The sequence below is a fragment of the Anser brachyrhynchus genome, assembly GCF_964034855.1.
Source record: "Anser brachyrhynchus genome assembly, chromosome: Z".
Classification (NCBI taxonomy): domain Eukaryota; kingdom Metazoa; phylum Chordata; class Aves; order Anseriformes; family Anatidae; genus Anser; species Anser brachyrhynchus.
Genome location: NC_137697.1, coordinates 58,933,420 through 58,951,501, shown reverse-complemented (window position 1 = coordinate 58,951,501; position 18,082 = coordinate 58,933,420). Strand labels below are relative to the sequence as shown.

At 38.5% G+C, this 18,082-nt stretch overlaps 1 protein-coding gene across 6 annotated transcripts in view; it reads right to left on the bottom strand.

Moving 5' to 3' along the window:
* KCNN2 (potassium calcium-activated channel subfamily N member 2) overlaps positions 1 to 18,082 on the bottom strand; it is a 79,065-nt gene that overhangs the window by 41,613 nt on the left and 19,370 nt on the right. For 5 of the 6 annotated variants that reach the window (XR_013943510.1, XR_013943511.1, XM_080573958.1 and 2 more), the window contains one exon: positions 16,235 to 16,653. The exons of the other annotated variant lie outside the window; for it this stretch is intronic. Coding sequence is in view for 3 of the 5 variants with exons in the window: in XM_080573958.1 (XP_080430084.1) it covers positions 16,235 to 16,653 (419 nt within the window). In the remaining 2 variants the exon portion in view is untranslated. The remainder of the gene's footprint in view (positions 1 to 16,234; positions 16,654 to 18,082) is intronic. 6 annotated transcript variants of the gene reach the window in all.

The window sequence follows — 18,082 nt, the reverse complement described above, 5'->3', positions numbered from 1 at the left end:
TTTCAATGTCTGTAACAGAACTAGCTAAAGCTGTATCATTACTGAAATATCAACCTTTGAAAATCAAAGGAAGTTTCTTGATGAGCCCTATTGTGAATCATTCAGTATATTCAGTAGCAATTAATACCCTGCTAAAATTTTCCTTTATTTTGCATTTTGTATTTTCTCTGGAGATGCCCTGATACTGTTTTATTCTCAAACCCCTGTTGGGAGGTTTCTGTTCTGTTCTTCGGTTCTTTTTTTCTAATTATTATTATTATTTTGAGATTTCCAGACAAAATCAGTTGATTTCTAAACAATCTGAAGAAAATTTGCTGAAGAAAAACTTCAGAAATAGAGGTTTTTAGAAATAGAATTAATCATTATGCACCTAAAACTCAGCCCAGTACCTTTCCTCTATGACAAACCACAGCAGAAATAGGTGAAGGTGAGCCTTTCTTTTCCTGTATGTATACGTTGCGAAACCGGAAAGAAATGAGGAGGAAGGCAAACTGCGCAGCAAAGATGATGCTGAACTCTCAGGGAAAATGACAAACCAACTGCTCTCTCTGAAGAGGTTTTTCTCTCATGGAACTAATTGCATTTATCACTAGGCAAATTACTATTTTTCAATATCTTGGTCTTCTACAGCAGAAACTGATATATTTCCTTCCATTAATAAATAAATAAATAAAGTACAAGCCCAGAGCCATAAAGTCCATTCTTTACATCCAAACTTCATGAGAATGTCAACAATTCTGCCAACATAAGCATGTATTCTAATGAAAAAGGGAGAAAAACAGGGAAAAATATCTTGCAGTATTTTCGCTAAATACCATGCACATAAGAGAGTTCTTCCTCCTGTCATGCTCTTTTCTGCCAAGACCATTTTGTTGCTTGATATCTTATCCTTCATTCAAGACTTTCTGATCTTTCATATCCATTGATTTTGGTGAAGCAGTGAAGAAAGGAACAAAATTCTGTGCTCTGAAGGAATTCCAGCAGGTGACATTTCAGTGAGAAAGAGCAGCTACATACTCTCACTCTGTGCTGTACTGGAGGGAAAAGCCTGAGTGGCAACTGAAGTCACCCTGTACTGAACTTACCTTTTGCACTGTCTGCACCTGCAGCATGCATCTGGCAGTCTGCAAGTTGAATGTGTTGGAAAAATCTTTTAATAATACAGAATTTACGTAATGCCTGTTGATTCCTCTATTGCCAATTCCTGTGCAAATCATACTGTACATGTGTATCTATGTGACTTTCATACTTAACTCTTCGGTCATGATTCAGGCAGGCAAGCACAAAATCAGGGGTCATGCTGAACTAAGGATGTACGGGATGGGAACACATGACTTCAGGCATGCTGTCTACAGCTTCACTTGCTTGATAGCAACACTAGGTTTACTTTCACCTGTTGCTAATTATTCCTTTCCCAGATTGTGAAACAGTTCATAAAGGCAGTCAACATAATTAGCATTAAATTGCAACACAGACAGTATGAGCAAGCAAGTAAAAGAACATGAAATTTACAGTGCTCTCTTGGCCCTAGAAACAAGGCGAGCTCACAGATGGGACAAGCATGGAGAAGCGTATATGCACAAGCAGATCTAACTCTAGAGGGAAGAATGCTGCACTTGGGGAGCTAATAATCTTCCTCCTTTCACTTGCTTGGCGTAACTGGCCTTCTGCAAGACATTACATATACAACAGGAACTGAATCCAGTTAAAAAGAAATAAAATAAAAGGCATTTGTAGAGCTCCACGTAAACATGACTGCAGTGCTACAGCTTTTCTGGTGTTCTAGTTTTTCAGTTCTGCTTCGTGAAAGTCTCTGAGATTATCATTTGAAAGCCTTACAAAGAACAGCAAGAAGCAACCTATGTTTTTGGATTTTGCCCCTCATTTTAAGTGAGTAATTATGACCAATGTACAGGTCAAAGATACCATAACCATTATCAGAGCTCTGTGACTAAAGAAAAAAACAAGCCAGAGAGGCACAGCAGAAATTTTTTTGTTGTAGGAGAGGAAGAAGAGGACTAGACACTGAACTCAAAGCATGTGTCTCATTCTGCTAGCGTTGGGATCACTTTATAATGAAGTCATATTTCTGCAGCTATAAAACATTCACTACAAAAACATACAAACGAGACATATTAACTCAAGAAAGTATCTGAGAAAAGTTATCTTTTATCTTTACCTTAAGGGAAAATAATCTTGGGTTTCTCTAGATTGCAACTTTTGCATTCAAGAAATTGAGTCCTGAGTCCCTCAAAAGGAAAGAGGACAAAGACCTCCACCATACAGACTAAAAATCTCCGGAAAATACATCAGATCCACAGCTTTACTTCACTCCACCCAGATCCAGTTAATTCCTCCTTTACGTTCAGGAGCTGTGACAAAATAGAGGTATGAACTGAGCAAAATTACAGCCACAAAGCTGTCTGCCCAGAATGGTCCATGTTTTTCGACTGTCTTTCCCCAGAGAATGAGAAAGCAAAAAGTAAGCATACAGGATTAACTAAACTTCCTGCATTTTCACATAGACAACCTTCCTCCACAAAATGGGTATAACTAGGTTGTGCATCTACCTGCACAATGATTTTAAGCAATATAAAACCTCTAGCATGGCAATCACACTTTAATACGACTTTATGCTAGCTAAGTTTGAATCATTTTGTTATCCAGTGGAAGGACACACCAAACAATAATGGTAAATATAATTCTCTGCATGGAAGAGACACAAAGAGCTTAAGTGACTTTGTTCAAGGTCGCAAGAAAACTAAGGTGGATTCTCTGTTTTATTCTTCAATAAACATGTCTTCTATATAATTAACTGCATTTACCAATGTCATTTTCAATACCTTTCTTTTCTTTTTTTTTTTAGGAATTTATAAGTTTTTTGTATATACTTAGCTTATTTTTTTGCTGGTTTACTGAAACCTTCACTGCATTCCTACCCACAGCACTGCTGCTGTTACCTGAATAACAGCAAAGCAAACAAGGTGATCTTATTAAAACCATGCTAAAATTATTTTAGAGTAAATTTTTTATTTTCATTCAAAAGGAAATGAAAATGAACTATTCTAATGTGTGGTTCCTGGTACAGATTGTTGCATCTCCAACAGACACTGGAGCATCAACCCACAGCAACTGGTTCTTGACTGATTATCTGTGCCAAGCCTCATTTTACAAAAATTAAGAGAAATCACACTCCTTTCCACCCGAAATACAATCACTGAAGGACAACAGTGTCCTGCTGTGGTACACTGATTGCGTCAGCAGGTCTTCTGCCTCCCAGCACACAAAGAACAAGGGAGGCTTCCGATGCAATCTGCTTGCAAGGAGATGCAACTGCTTGAGCAAATATCACTCTAAATGCAAGAATTATCAAGAATTACCAAGCACAACTTTTGTTAAATGTCGGTATGCTTGGGAAAGGGAGAAAATTAATGCTGCAAGTATTACTGAGAGCTGACAAGTGTCTTTGGTGTTAAATTAACTAAATGTAACATATAATTTTCTTTTGAATACCTTGGAAAGAATCTACTGTAAAAGACTGCAATTTAACACTGAAGTTTAAACAGTCAAGGTTACAATTTTAGCAGCTCATTAGTCTGAAGGCGTACGATGCTTTTCTGAAAAGACGAATGATTAAAAACAAAGTCAAAAGAAAAAGACATTTGGGCACGAATACTTAATCTGAAATCTCACTGGTTAATTTCAGGCAATGTTGCATCTCTGTGATTTTAGATTGTGGGAAGCTTTGCAGGTTATATCTACTGCATTGTTCCAAGGATAGAATAACAGAGGAGATCACCTTTAACTCAAGGAATTAGAACAGAAAGCATCTTCTTTCTGAAATACAGAAGATGAATTGCTTTCATTAGATGACTATTACTTAATGCAAATCATCTGCAAGGTCTTTTTCCATATATGCTATAGCATGCCCAGAAATACGCAGTCCAGCCCCTGGATTGACACTAAGGTTGCAAAGAAAACATTTCGGATAATTTTCAGGTCAAGCCAATCAAAATAAGTGACTTCACAACTGATGAATTTAGGATATTCAGTAACAACAGATAATACGGTGACTAAAGGAGACTGGTCAGAAAGTAACATCATCTCTCTGCAACTACCAGAAGCAAGCCTGAAGCAGCAAATGGATGGCACATTTTCCCATGCACCCAGTGTGTCACGTGCTCTTAACACCACACCGCCACCAATCCAGCAGTTGGTATGCTTTGTTTCATAAGCCCATGTTTAAGCTTCCCCCTCAGATTTACTGTAGCCAAATACTAAATTCAGAACAAAGCCATTGAACCTTCTGACACAATAGAATATTAACCAAAATACTTTCCAAGCTCTTCTCCTGAGATGCAACAAGGGAGCAGCATCTCCTCTTTGAACCTCGCATCTATGTGAGTCGTACTAGGCAGCTGGAAGCAGCATAGGAGACAAAACAAAAAGGCAAATGCATTCAGCCAAACTCCTCCCCTCAAACCGCATCAAGCTGCAAGAGGACTGAAATGTGTCTTGTTCCTTTCACATCAATTCCTTCTGTTTAACACTTACACAGTCAGCTAGGCAAGTAATGCCTTTTGAATCTTCTCAAAAACACCCCAACAGCCAGAGACAACTAATAGCAACAAAATAATAGAAAAAACAACAACAACAACACACAATGCACTGTTGGTTCAAAGTGCTTTTTGCAAGCAAAGACAAGTTACTTTTTTTTAATTAAATATTATCTCTCACTTTTCTAAAAAATATCACCTAATTTAAAGACAATAATTAGACACTGGTTTAAGTCTTATTCAAAAACAACCCTTACATATTGAAGAACCAGTTACTCCTAGATGATTTAGCACCAGTAATTCAATCACTACCCATCCCTGAATATAGATCTTCATGGCTCAAGCTGCCTTATCTTATGAGAGCATGAGGTCATTGGGCCACAGCTCGAAGTTGCATTGGTTTTACACCTAGGCCCCAAACTTTTAGAGGTTTTTATTAAAATCTCTACTTATCTGTTTGCTCTACTGCACAATGACCAGAAGCATGGTGCTTTCAAAGTGTGTGCCTTGCAGCTTTGTTGGTCTGCCACTGATCCTAGGGAAGAAACATCCCATCGAGGATACGAAGATGAAATAAACTCTAAGTTCAGATACTCTGCTTGAGCGATAAGATGCAAACGTTCAGTTTTCTACATATTAAAAACATGTTCTGAAATGGATATGCATAAGCTAGCTGTGCCTGGGGTCATGATCACTAAATTCTTCTCTAACCAGCAGGAACCACAACCTCCTGATGATATCAGCAATTAGCAATGCTGTCACCTATCTGATTACAGTTGTTAACAAAGATACTTCTATGAGTTAACACAAATTATATTCAATATAAAAAAATGCTTCCCTCAAAAAAGCATTTGAAACATCAAGCAAGTAAGATGAATCAGACAGGGACAAGTTTTATTTACATGCCGAGTCTTGTTTCTTGGAGGACCTAGCAATGTAGGATGCTCTGAATTCCGAAACAGCAGCACCAGCAACCACGCACTGCCCATACAGGGGTACCTTGTTAAAACAAAACAGCTGGTGTCAGAAGTGGCAGCTGCCATTCTGGAATTTCTCGTGCTAAACTAAATGGATTTTGTGAAGGATTCTTTCATTAACTCCATCAGGCTTAACAAGCCTCCCAAAAGAGAATTTAAAATTAAAACGAATTCACTGTTGTGGAATTATTGAACTGAAAACACTCTTAAATCCTTATAAACACAAAGGAGTTTGAGGAGAGAAAGAGCTATGAGAAAGCCTGCCCAGAGACAAGCTACAGACAGAGGCCAGGCTGTTGTAATGGGATGGTTGTGGCTCAAGGATTGAATCCTTGCAGCTCAAGGATTCAAGAGGAAAAACCTCAGCAAGGGCAAGTATAATGTCCTAAAGGGCAAAACCATCAGGTCAGGCAGGCCAGCCCATGGATCACCCACCCACCAACAGCAGTGGTAGTGTGGGAGGTGGCACCACCAGTGCAGGGAGGACCATCCCTGCGTGCACAGAGGATGGCCTTTCACCTCGTACCTCTGTGGGATCTTGGTGGCGTGGTGAGTGCCCAAACAGCAAGTCTAGCAGCGCACTACATCCCAGCTAGCTTCTGGGCACGCCAGCAGGTAACAGGCTTTGCACTTTCACATCACACACACCCTGCTCGTGGAGTCTCTGCACCTGCTGAAGATTCCCAAATAATCTTACCCAAAAGAATGGTCACAGCATTACAGGTAAGAAATTGAAGGCATAGATGCAGTAGGTGACAGCCCCTGGATTGCAAAGACTCTGGAAATACTAGCTTTTAGTAGGCTAATCTTCTGCAAAATCCCAATCTCTGACAGAGTATGCTCATTTGTTCAGCCCACACAACTCGCAGTTCCTAGGGTATTAAAACCTTTTTGCTTTGCATCCCAAAATTGCAAACAACTGAAAACAATTTTAATGCAACCTGTCCAATAAGACAAAACAAATGCTATGTGACTACAACTGTATCTACTAAATTTTATGATTTTAAACAATATTATCTAACATGATCACTCTCTACTTTGTTATGCCACCAAAATGAAATAAACACTGATACAGCTACTGCACTCCAATGCCTGGGACGCAATCCTGCAGTCCTGGCATAGCCACAATATGTAGTAATATAAATCCCATTCAGTTTATATTAAGCGAATCACTGGTTTACACTTCTAGGTGATCATGATCATTATCAGAGAAGCCTACATTACATTAACATTAATAAAAATCTTCTGTCCTACAATTACATATTTAATCATTCTGTCATTGCTTGTTTATGTATCACAATATGTTTTATTGTATCAAAGACAGCACACACTTTGAGCTTTTACTATTTTCACCTTGCTGAGTAGTCTTTCACAAGTCAATGTTACTTGTAAATATTTATTAATGGAAAAAACAACAACATCCAGAAACAGCTGATGTTAACACCAGACATCCTTCCCTCTCACAGAGCAGAGAGAGATACTCCAAGGTGATTAACAACATTGCATTTCATGCACACCACCACCAGTAACAGCAACAATGGTTGCAGATTTTTTTCAGCCCCTTATGGCACCGCAATACCTGCTTTCAAACCTGTACACAATTCCTTACAACACATACTTAAGTTTGTATCCGAGGCTTATCCTAACAACCTGGCGTGATTACACAGCCAGGATGCAATCATTTTTGCTCCATCCTCGAGGACCATGAAGTCAAAGGAGGCCCACTGGCTTCCACCGGTTTCACATCGGGTTCCAGACCAGGCTGTAGCCCCACAACCTGACACCATCCTTTCCTCTTCCTGCTCTTATCCTGTTCAGGTCGCTGATACTCTGGGGCACTGGAAATATTTTTTTTATCCCCACTGCACCTTCCCAGTGATCAGTGACAGCCTCTTTTCCTGGTGTCAGAAGAGAGGCTTACAGCCTGCGTCGCACATCCCATAAAGGACAGGACGGCACAAAGGCACTGCCTTATTGCCATGCCACTCCAACTGAACATGTAGGGTGCACCTTCGCAGCACGGTGCCAGGTGGGACAGCCATCTGCCCTGCTGGGTGCTGAATGCTCATGTCTGGGAATCGGATCTGCTCTCCTCTGCCCTCTCTATGCGGCAGGCAGAGGATGCGGCCAGCAGGGCACCGCTCTCAGCACAAGCCATCAGCATCCACCCAAACCCATCAGGTCTGCTGAAACTGCTGCACCCACATGCGCCCAAATTCATCTTCATCTCAACGCTGGCAATATCCAGGAGTGTTTAGCTCTCTTTTGCCCACTCTGGAAAGCATAATGTTTATCAGCACTGCAATACTGTACACGGAAGCATTATTCTCAGGTACCACTGTGCTGTGCAGAGTGCACAAACACGACAGCACCTGACCGAGGAGCGTAAAGAGTTGGAGGCACTTGTCCAAGTCATGTTGCGCCAGTAGCTTCAGCTTTTCATTAACATACCTCGGTGCAGTGAGTCACTCCCGTGGAAACCCACGGGGATTGTACCAATGGACTGCATTTAACGCAGAATGCAGCTTAAAGAGAAATACTGGGTATCACTGAGATAAACCCTGTGTTTCAGAGAAAAAAAGTGCAAGTAGATTCACGTTTTATTTTCTAATTCAGGAGTATTCTTGACTGAGCAGCCTACAAGCTCTGAATTGGTATAACATCACTGGTTTTGGAAGCACGAGTGTAGGTGATAACACACACCACCACTTGCAGAGATAGAAGATTAGAAAATCATGTATCATTAGCCTGAAGCCCAGAGTCATTGCTAGGGAGCACTGCACACCCGAGAACGCTGCGATCCTCGGAATGCATATAAACCCACTCATAACAGTGGAGGAAAACCGCAAATAAGTTTTTTTTTTTAATAAATCATAATGCACTCCTCCAGACTGACTTACCTGAAGACAAATGTTTAAAACCTACTCCAACTGTTATAAGGCTGGGTGTTTTTGTGAAAAGAAATCACTGGTATGACTCCAACACTGCATGCAGCAAGGTGTCACGATACGATATCCCAGTTATAATCCAGCAGGGCAGTGATGGGACCTTGTCACTTAAAGGGTGCTGGTCTGCAGCACCAGCCTTCACACAGAATTAGGGCTCTCTGCAACTTTGTTGCACACTTAAATACCATAGGTTTCCATTGGGATTATGGGTTTGTGTACACAGCTAAACTTTACTGAGGAAAACAGGGTTGGGGATCCTCTAAATAAGCAGTCTTAGTAAAATGCCTTACCAGATGAAAAGAAACAAGATGGCACCAAATTACCTGGTAAACTAAAATAACCTATAGATATGTAAAGCTATGGCACTTATCTATAGCAGAGATCCACCCGGTGAGCTGTAATCCCCGTATACAGATTAACTGTACGCGGAGTATACGGGGAGCTGCACCTGGCTGGTATTTCCCCAGGCAGTTTCCAGGTGCCGGCTGGCCGCTGGGATGACACCTCTGCAATGCTGATCACTGACTTGCTGCAAGTCACCTACAATCTCGGGAACAGCTGTAGCGAGAACTATAGCTGATTTTGAACTTTTCAAGGCAAAAAAAAAAAAAACCTAAAGGAAAAAAAACTTGAATGGGCTGAAACACAAAAAACAGGGGGAGCACAAGAAAATAAAGAACATATAAAATATTTTAAAGGTACCTTCCGATGTTGCTTCCATATAAACACTAATTTCCTTAAACTATGTAATTCCTCCCACACCAGCCATCTCCTATAATTCAACTTATCAACTTGGATTTTTATAACTGAATTGTAAATTCCCAATAAAAGGCATGTTTTAATATTTACAGTCAGAGTTCACTCAGCATATTGCCAGTTTATTAGCAGTGAACTGACTACTGTGATGCAAACTTCTTGCTGTGGCCTGATATCCAGATCAGGAAGCTAATGAAAACTGGTTGTAAAGCCTAAATCCCCGTTTCAGGGTGTATTTTTTTTTTTAAATACATTAAGTTACTAGGGCAACAAATTATATTTTCAAGTGATAAGAAATTGATTTCTGCTTCAGTATGACCATATTTTCTAAGGACTGCTTTTTTGAAGTGATACCATAAATAGTTTTGGCTCCTTTTGAAGCAGAATATGCTGAATAGTTTAAGGTGTTGGTTAAAATGGGGAGGAAAAAAAAAACAGAACTGCTGCTTTTAAAATGTAATGCAAGGGCCAGAGGATGCATCTTCAGAGCCAGTAGCGAAATGATGACAGAAAAATGTCCATAAATTGCTCTCATCAGAAAGGATTTGGAATGGGTACATGAATGACCATTCTTCTTGGCCAGAAGACCATTGCCTGTGTTAGGTTTTGCAGTTTCCAGATTAATTTAAAAAGCGCGTTTTGTCCTTGAAAGCTGGTAAGTTCTCCTTTATAGGTATTCTCATCCTCTTCAGCCTTTGGAGAAACAGTTTTCACTTTGCTCGTCATTATTCTGAGACCTTGGAGCTATGCATGAGCTCTTCCACTTCATTCTGTCCTCATAGAACTGTTGCATGTACAGATCCTTTGCAAATAGAAGGGAATTTAACCTAAAAAAATGTCTTCTTGCTCTAATTAGATGGCCTTGAAATGCAGATATAAAGCAATCATAACTTAAGACCATCTTTTTTAAATTAGCAAGATCTTCTTGGTTTGTTGTTTTTTGTTTTGTTTTTTGCCTTCTGTGCTCCCTTTCCCCATGTTGGGTCTGCTATTTTTGGCCTAGAGAAGCACTGATCTATCTTGGCTTGAAACAGTTTTGTTAAGGGATGATGACTAAATCCATTGACTTATCGCACCAGTTATTGTTTACTGTCTGTAACCGTAAGACTAATTGTATAAATCCAAACTGAAAAGTAAGTTGTTACTGGTATTTCTAAAATTATTAATAAATCCCACAAATAGAACTATCTCAGCTGAAAGGAAGACACAGATTTAAAAGAATGGCAGTCAAACTCTTCATTCTTCATGCATTAGAATAGGTGCCTCTGTTTCCTCCATTAAACATATATAAACTGTTTTTATTTTGCCCTTGGGCAGCTGTAGAAGAACACATCTTTTAGCTATTAATCCTTCTAGATACACCAGGGGAACCAATTTTTTTATTTAGATCAATTGTTCTCTTTTGGGTCTGTGTTACGTATATTAAACATACACTGATATACTTCTGTGATAGATTCTCTTGTTGGCTTCATTATTTGATCAAACAATATATCTGACGTCTATTGATAACACTTAAACACAAAAAAAAGGATAATTTTATAAAGTTACATCTGTATTTACTCATGAGTTGCTTTGAGATGCAAATTCTATAAAAGAGTAACCTAACATTTAATGTTAAACTACACTCAGTCTGCAAAACCAGGAATGAAGACTAGAAGGCAAAGAATCGTTCAACCTTTTATAGCACAGATTCATGCCAAGATGATAATGGGCCATATCTGATCACTGTTGTGTTGAATGTTCAGCAGTTAACTTTTACCACCACTGGAGAAACCTGACTGCAGGTAGCATATTCTAGTTTTGGTGAGCCAAGAGAAGGTAAAGAACTGTGCTTAACAGACAGTACCACCAATATACAAACATTATTTTATCTGTTGTCAATAATTAGACATATTAGCTAAAAAAACAAACAAACAAACAAAACCACCTCATTGCTTCTGAGCTTTTGGAGCTAAAAATATATATTTTTAAATACCCAAGATAATTTTTTTATTTCTTAAATAAACTGCTACTAAGAATATTTACACTGGCATTGTGGAGACTGCTAAAGACAGTTTCCAGTGGAGCGTGGCTTAGGGAATATACATGCTGTGCTCAATCTCAGAGAAGGCCAAACAGATATCATGGGGATATTAGTGAGCAAAGAACTTTTTTTTTTTTTCATGCATGAATTACAACTGAAAGTCTTGGTGTATCCACCTGCTTGTATCAAATGAATCCTTAGCATCTGCCTAACAGTTGTCATGTGTTAGCTGCTTACTGAAAGCTTTGTGATGGCATCATATTTCCAAGAATTAAGGCAGAATTATGTATTTGTGGGCGACAACAAAAATGAACTGAGAGCACAAAACCATTTCACCTTCACACACCAACAGAATTCTTTTTTGTTGTTATTTTGGTTTGGTCGAATCAAGGAAAGAATACATAGGGGAGGAAGAAATGCTGACTAAACAAACCACTCAATCTGAAGTGACTTCATTGCCAGGCATTGGAGAGAGGTACGAACAAAATCAAAAATGGTGTCAAAATTGTGCTCTCTGGGGAGGCAGAAAATCCAGTTCTCTTCTCAGTTCTGCTCCTGTAAATCCACAGTAACTCTGGGCATGTGATAGGAGCCGTTCTGGACATACAACAGTGTGATGTGGGGAAATGTGGCCCTGATACACAGGGTACATTACAGCCATCTATGCATTTAGAAGGCAAGGTTCTTTTTTCCTTTGCACAGAAAAAATAAAAGATCAACAATAGCATCTACACTCTGTAACTACACTATGTAACCTAACGTAACACAAATCTCACAGCGGAGACGCATCTTCTCCAAAAGTGTGAAGCAAATTTGTCAGACTTCTCAAGGATAATTGCTATGCATATTAACATAATTTCTTGAGAAACCAAGTACTTCTATTTTAACAGCTATAAACAACTGACTACCATGCTCAGAGGTATTTCAATAGCAAGATCAGTATAAGAGACTGCAAAAAGAAACCTGCTTACAGAGCTCATGATTCATCTACAAAAGTAATATATTCCTAAGTGTTCCAGATCATGTGCCTCAGAGATGTTATAAACACAAACTTCTATTGAGTTAGGGCTAATAAAAAATTTAGGTTTTTATTATGAAACCCATGTATGACAGACAGCAATATACCAATGCTGGCAATGAAAAGGTAGATATTCAAACCTGTGTAATGTAATCTTCCTCTCAAATCAGACAAAAAAAAAAAAAAGCAAGAGTTTCTGACTGCAGTGTTTTCCCCATCTTTTCTTCCCAAACTCCCTCAGCCACATTACTCTGGAGCACTGGCAACCCATTTGCACTCTGTATGTGAGGGCTGTCCACCATAATTATCTGTACCACATTCTGCCCTCATGGATGACCTTAAACTGCAATGCTGGAAAATACCTTGCTCATCAACCCAAAGTGTCACTTGCTATAATTAGCCTTCTGGGAGCTAACAATACAGCTATTAAGGCACTGAGAAAGACACATGTCCTGCCTTAGTTCAGCGTATGTCAAGTGATCAGTTAGACGACCATGAAAGCAGCAAAGCCTTTATTGAGAACGTCACAGGACGGTGAACTCATCTGCCTCAACCCATAACCTGCCTCCACAGAGCTCTCCTTGAAGAGATGGATAATGATGCTCCTTCCTGTTACCTTCCTTGATATGAAATGCAGTGCTTCCAAGTCTCTCTTCCTAATTGCAGGACAGCCTGCACGGACAAAAATCCAATTTTGAATAGAACAAGTCTCAAAATCTTGCTTTCATTCAGTAGCAAGGGCATTTGCTGAGAATTCATAACCTCACAGTAAGGACACTGCCTAAGGCCACCCCACCCTCATCAAGGACACTGGAAATTGCATGAGAGTTTTAAATTTCCATTACGTTATTTTAATACTTTAATCTGACTATTAAATCTTATCTCCATCATCTCATTCTGATTTGAGTGGCCTGGACACAATACAGAAATACTGAAAACACTACTGCAAAGCTTTACATAAAACTGCTACACAGTACTACCTCAAGAGCTTGGTGTTGGAGTGATTTTGAGAGCTGTTTAATAACATTAAATTTCATGTAAATTCGCCCATCATGAAAAAAAGATGCCACAAATTGCTGACTAATTTGTAATTTCTGCTAAATGTATCAAAATGCCACATATTATATCAAGCAGAATAGTAAATAGTCCTTCTAAGGCTAACACTTATTTTCAGTATCATTTTGAGTACATAAGATAGTCTACTCCAACAAATAAAGATTCCTTCTAGTTAAAACTGAGAAAAAAATCAACCTACGAACAGGTGAAAGAAATGTATTTAATTAGTGGAAACCAACTGTGGAGCAAATCAAAGCCATTAAGATCTCAGGAGACATCCTCTGAGGACTATAACCCCTACACAGAATGGATTCAGTGGCCATATTTGCCCTTTCCTGTGACAAAAAGCTATTATATCTGTCTATAGCTATGGAAAAAAGGATGTTTAACTTCAGGCAGCAGAGTGCTAAGAACTTTCCTATATAGAACAAACCTATATGGGTTCTGGGGGTTCTCACATGAGAGTTTTGGTTTGGTTTGGTTTGGTTTTTTTGCGGGGGGGAGGGGGGGGGTGCTATTTATGTTTCTGTATGGGCTATGAATGTACAGATTTTCATTAGACTAATTAGTAAGTGGAAGCTAGTGCAAGTACCATTAATTTGGCAAAACACTGCCAAAAATACTGCCTCAAGGGAAAATCTGAGGCAAAACACACAAACTGTGTGTGAAACTATTATCAGCGACACAAATAACTAATTCCCAAAGCCAAAACATAGCTTTTTTAGTGTTTTTGAAAGGTAAAATTAATTATTTTGTTAAATTTGAAGAAGCATGATCTCTGATTGGATTCCACTGACAGAAGGTAATTATGCTGGAGACATATTAATCTAATACTCTCTTCCATATTTAACTTGTTTTTTGTTGTGTTTTGTTTTGAGTCACCATCGCTGGAGGTCTTTAAAAGACGTTTAGATGTAGAGCTTAGTGATATGGTTTACTGGAGGACTTGTTAATGTCAGGTCAGAGGTTGGACTAGATGACCTTGGAGGTCTCTTCCAACCTAGATGATTCTGTGATTCTGTGATTTTTAAGGAGTCGGTGGTTATCCAGCTTACTATACCAACAATCACAGAATATCAACTGCAATTTAAAATGTGGAAAATCCATTACTAGTTCAGTATAGAGTTGAAAAAAAAAATAGCCTTGTTTGCAACCCTGAGTTCAGTGTCCCTGACTCCACAAATAAGCTTATTCCCAGGATCACAGATATGTAGAAGTGCCTCAGTTCTTCTTCAGAAATTTTCACTGAAATGCACAAATTTTATATGTCAATTTTGAATGTGCATCTATTAAAAAGTTAACACAGACTCTTTATTGCTACTTTGTAATAATAATACAGGTTACTAACCAAACCAGTGATATATAAAATAGTGACAGCAATGGACACTGAAGTTATTCAGAGCCACTTCACAAGTGACAATTTGGGAAATTCCTGAGTAGATGTTCAGGAATTCCTGTGTAGTAGTTCTTTTGAAAGGAAACTTGTGGGAACAGAGGTGAAGAACGTGAGACAAAATGAGGCTTTACAAAAGTCAGTTGCATCTGAAATGAGGACATGCTTATTAAAATATAACTATTATAGATTGATTCAATGTCTAGAGTGTCTCCACCAACCACCACTATATGAAACATTTTGAAACTGTAATATGTCACTGTTAACCCAGCATTTTTAGAATATGCTTAAATTATTTGTCTTCCCATAACATGATATAAAGCATACTATATAAAGCATCTACTGTATTAAACTACATTCTACAATTCTGGCAATATTAACAATACAAGCGATGATGTCAACATAATCTCTACTCTGATGATCAGCTTTTTTTTTTTTTTTTAAAGAAATTAAGAAACACAAGGAGTAACTTCTGCAAATAACCTGGCCATAACAGTTGGCATGCAGTTTAACTGCTGACTTAAATCAGCTAGCTGTCACAAATAACTCCCCTAAACTGTTTCCAAAATAGGCAGACAAGGTAAGGAAGAGGAAAAACAAAATGGTCAACAACCAGCAGCTGAAATGCCTTAGATATGTCAAAGTCTTCCAGCCTGTGTTAGCTGAAATTCATCCATCAAGTCTTTCAGAAAGAATCATCATAATTGTCTCCTTAGAATTAACCTCTCATATTCCTAAGCAATCCTATCCAATCAAAAGCTCATTTCTGTTTTGGTAAAGGTGTGTTTGAGAAACTCACTTTCAAGGTGTCATCATTGATGGCTATTTATTCTGCACCAATACTTAAGAGAACGGAGTTTGGAAAACCACGTGAATTGAATGGAAGTCTGACTCTCAAATGTACTTTTTCTGATTTTTAGGTGAAGAAAAAACAGTTACATTATTGTAACTTCTGCCTCTTCTAGATCTTGCCAACAAGATTTTTGCATTTTCTTTTTATTTTCCTTAAACAGGTCTATAAAACTCAAAACCAAAATAAATAAATAGATAGATAGATAGATGGATAAATAAACATTTCTATTGGAATTTTACATTGCTATTTCATCTATCTCACCCTCAATAAATTCCTACTCACAAACAAATAAATGAAAGCTGATATCAACGCAAAGTATCAGCAACTACTGTTAGAGACGTTATACATATCTGTTCACTGTGTTTAGTAAACATATCTGAAGTTATAGCAAAACATTGAAATCAAGTTGTAATGCTACAGTAACCTGTACAGCACAAACCTCTTTTCACAATTCCTTCAGATTAAAAGGTAAAGTATTTCTGACAATCTGTGACACAGACTACAACCCAACCAGCACTTTAAATATCCTACGCCTAGAAGCTCCTTTCCATTAAGAATTTAGGTCTCCTGAAAACAAAACTGAGGGAGCAAAAGAAGAGATTAAAATACAAAGAGAGAAAGAAAGAAAGAGCTAAACAAATGGAACAACCTTACCTTTCACAAGCTCGGACAGTCCATGCAGCAATTATCCATAATGAGATACTAAATACCAACAGTACAGTTCCTGGACATATTGTCATTAGAGTCTTCATAACAAAACGGGTATTGAAGTTTATCTTATTTAATGCTCCAATGCTTCTAGATGAGGCATCAGTGAAAAGTTTGCTATGCAAAAGCATAACTCTGGCAATAAGATACAGTCTTAAGAACATTGGTATAGATAAAATAATATCCACATCAGCTGTTGTTGTGGATGGAGCGTAAGAAAAGGCGAGCCGGGCTGTCCATGTGAATGTATAGTTCCCAGGTATGGGATGTATAGCACACACCAGTATTTCCAAGCAGATAAAGAAAATACGCTCATAAGTCATGGCTATTCTCCAGTCATCTGCTCCATTGTCCACCATGAACAACTGAAATAATAAAATATAAGGTTAACTTTAGTACATCATTAACAAACCTTGTTATAATTCCATTTTAAAATACTATAGCTTTCAGAGCTGTCAATGACCACTAAAAAGAAAATAAATATGCCATTTCAGCAAATTGTATTAGTACATTGCTATGAAGTAAAGTATAATTTTGGAAAAAAAGATTTTTTTTAATGCACTATTTTTAAAACTGCATGTGAAATGTAATTTTCACATATTATTTACTATGAATTCCTCATATTTTTTAATTTCCCATAAATCATAACTCTGGATCAACTGATCTTTGTGCCTTCAAAATCAATTGCTAACTCAAAGTTCATAAAATCGAGAAAAAATTAAGTGGAGACATAAATTACAAATTAAACATTCTAAGGTGCAGGGTTAAGCTTTCCCTTTATCATACCCATGCTTCAGTCAGGGTGATTTTATAGCTTCAGAGGAGCTATCCAAGCTTTCTTCAGACTTCAAGTACCCATATAGACCAATGCAGAATGCAAAACTACCTCAGAAACTGCACAAAGGTATCTCATAGTTAAAACCTGAAAAGCAAAAGCCTGCAAACATCAGAGCAGACCAGGCAACTAGGAGATGTCTATTAGTCGCTGAAAATCAAATGCACTTCTTGGCTCTTCCATAATCAAAGCCTTCAGTTTACCACCTAGGAACAAAAGTACTGAAACATTTCATGCTGTTTAATAAATGTTGTTCCTGACGATTTACTAAATAAATGCTTCATCAAACAATATTTGTCTCTAGTAGGGAGTACGTAAAATAGGCAACTTGTCAAAAACGGACATAACCCATAATGACAAAGATGATATAAACTCGGTGACAGGAGAAGACCTTCACTTTAACTGTAGCCTGAATCTAGATAGGGCTGTTCAGTAATAGGGAAGAAGAAATAAACTCTTGCAAGACTTTTAAAATTCACTTGTTCAAAAGAAAAAAAGAGGTCATTTAAGGGCTGAGAAGGAGAAATACACAAAGAACACTCTCCTCGGTATAATAAAACTATTTCCAGCATGTTACACACTATACACACTGCTAAAAAAAAAAAACAACTGGTCATCTGCACTGCTCTTTACCCCATTCCATCTACCCTTTTCCCACTAAACTCTGCACAGGTCACCTCAAGCACTGTGTGCAGTATTGGCCATCATAGTATATAAAGGATATAAAACTATTACAGCGTGTCCAAAGGAGGACTATGAAGATGGTGAAGGGCCTAGAGGGGAAGACCTATGAGGAGCGGCTGAGGTCCCTCGGTTTGTTCAGCCCAGAGCACAGCAGGCTGAGGGGAGGCCTCATGGCGGCCTGCAGCTCCCTCACGAGGGGAGCGGAGGGGCAGGCGCTGAGCTCTGCTCTCTGGGGACAGCGACAGGACCCGAGGGAACGGCATGGAGCTGGGACA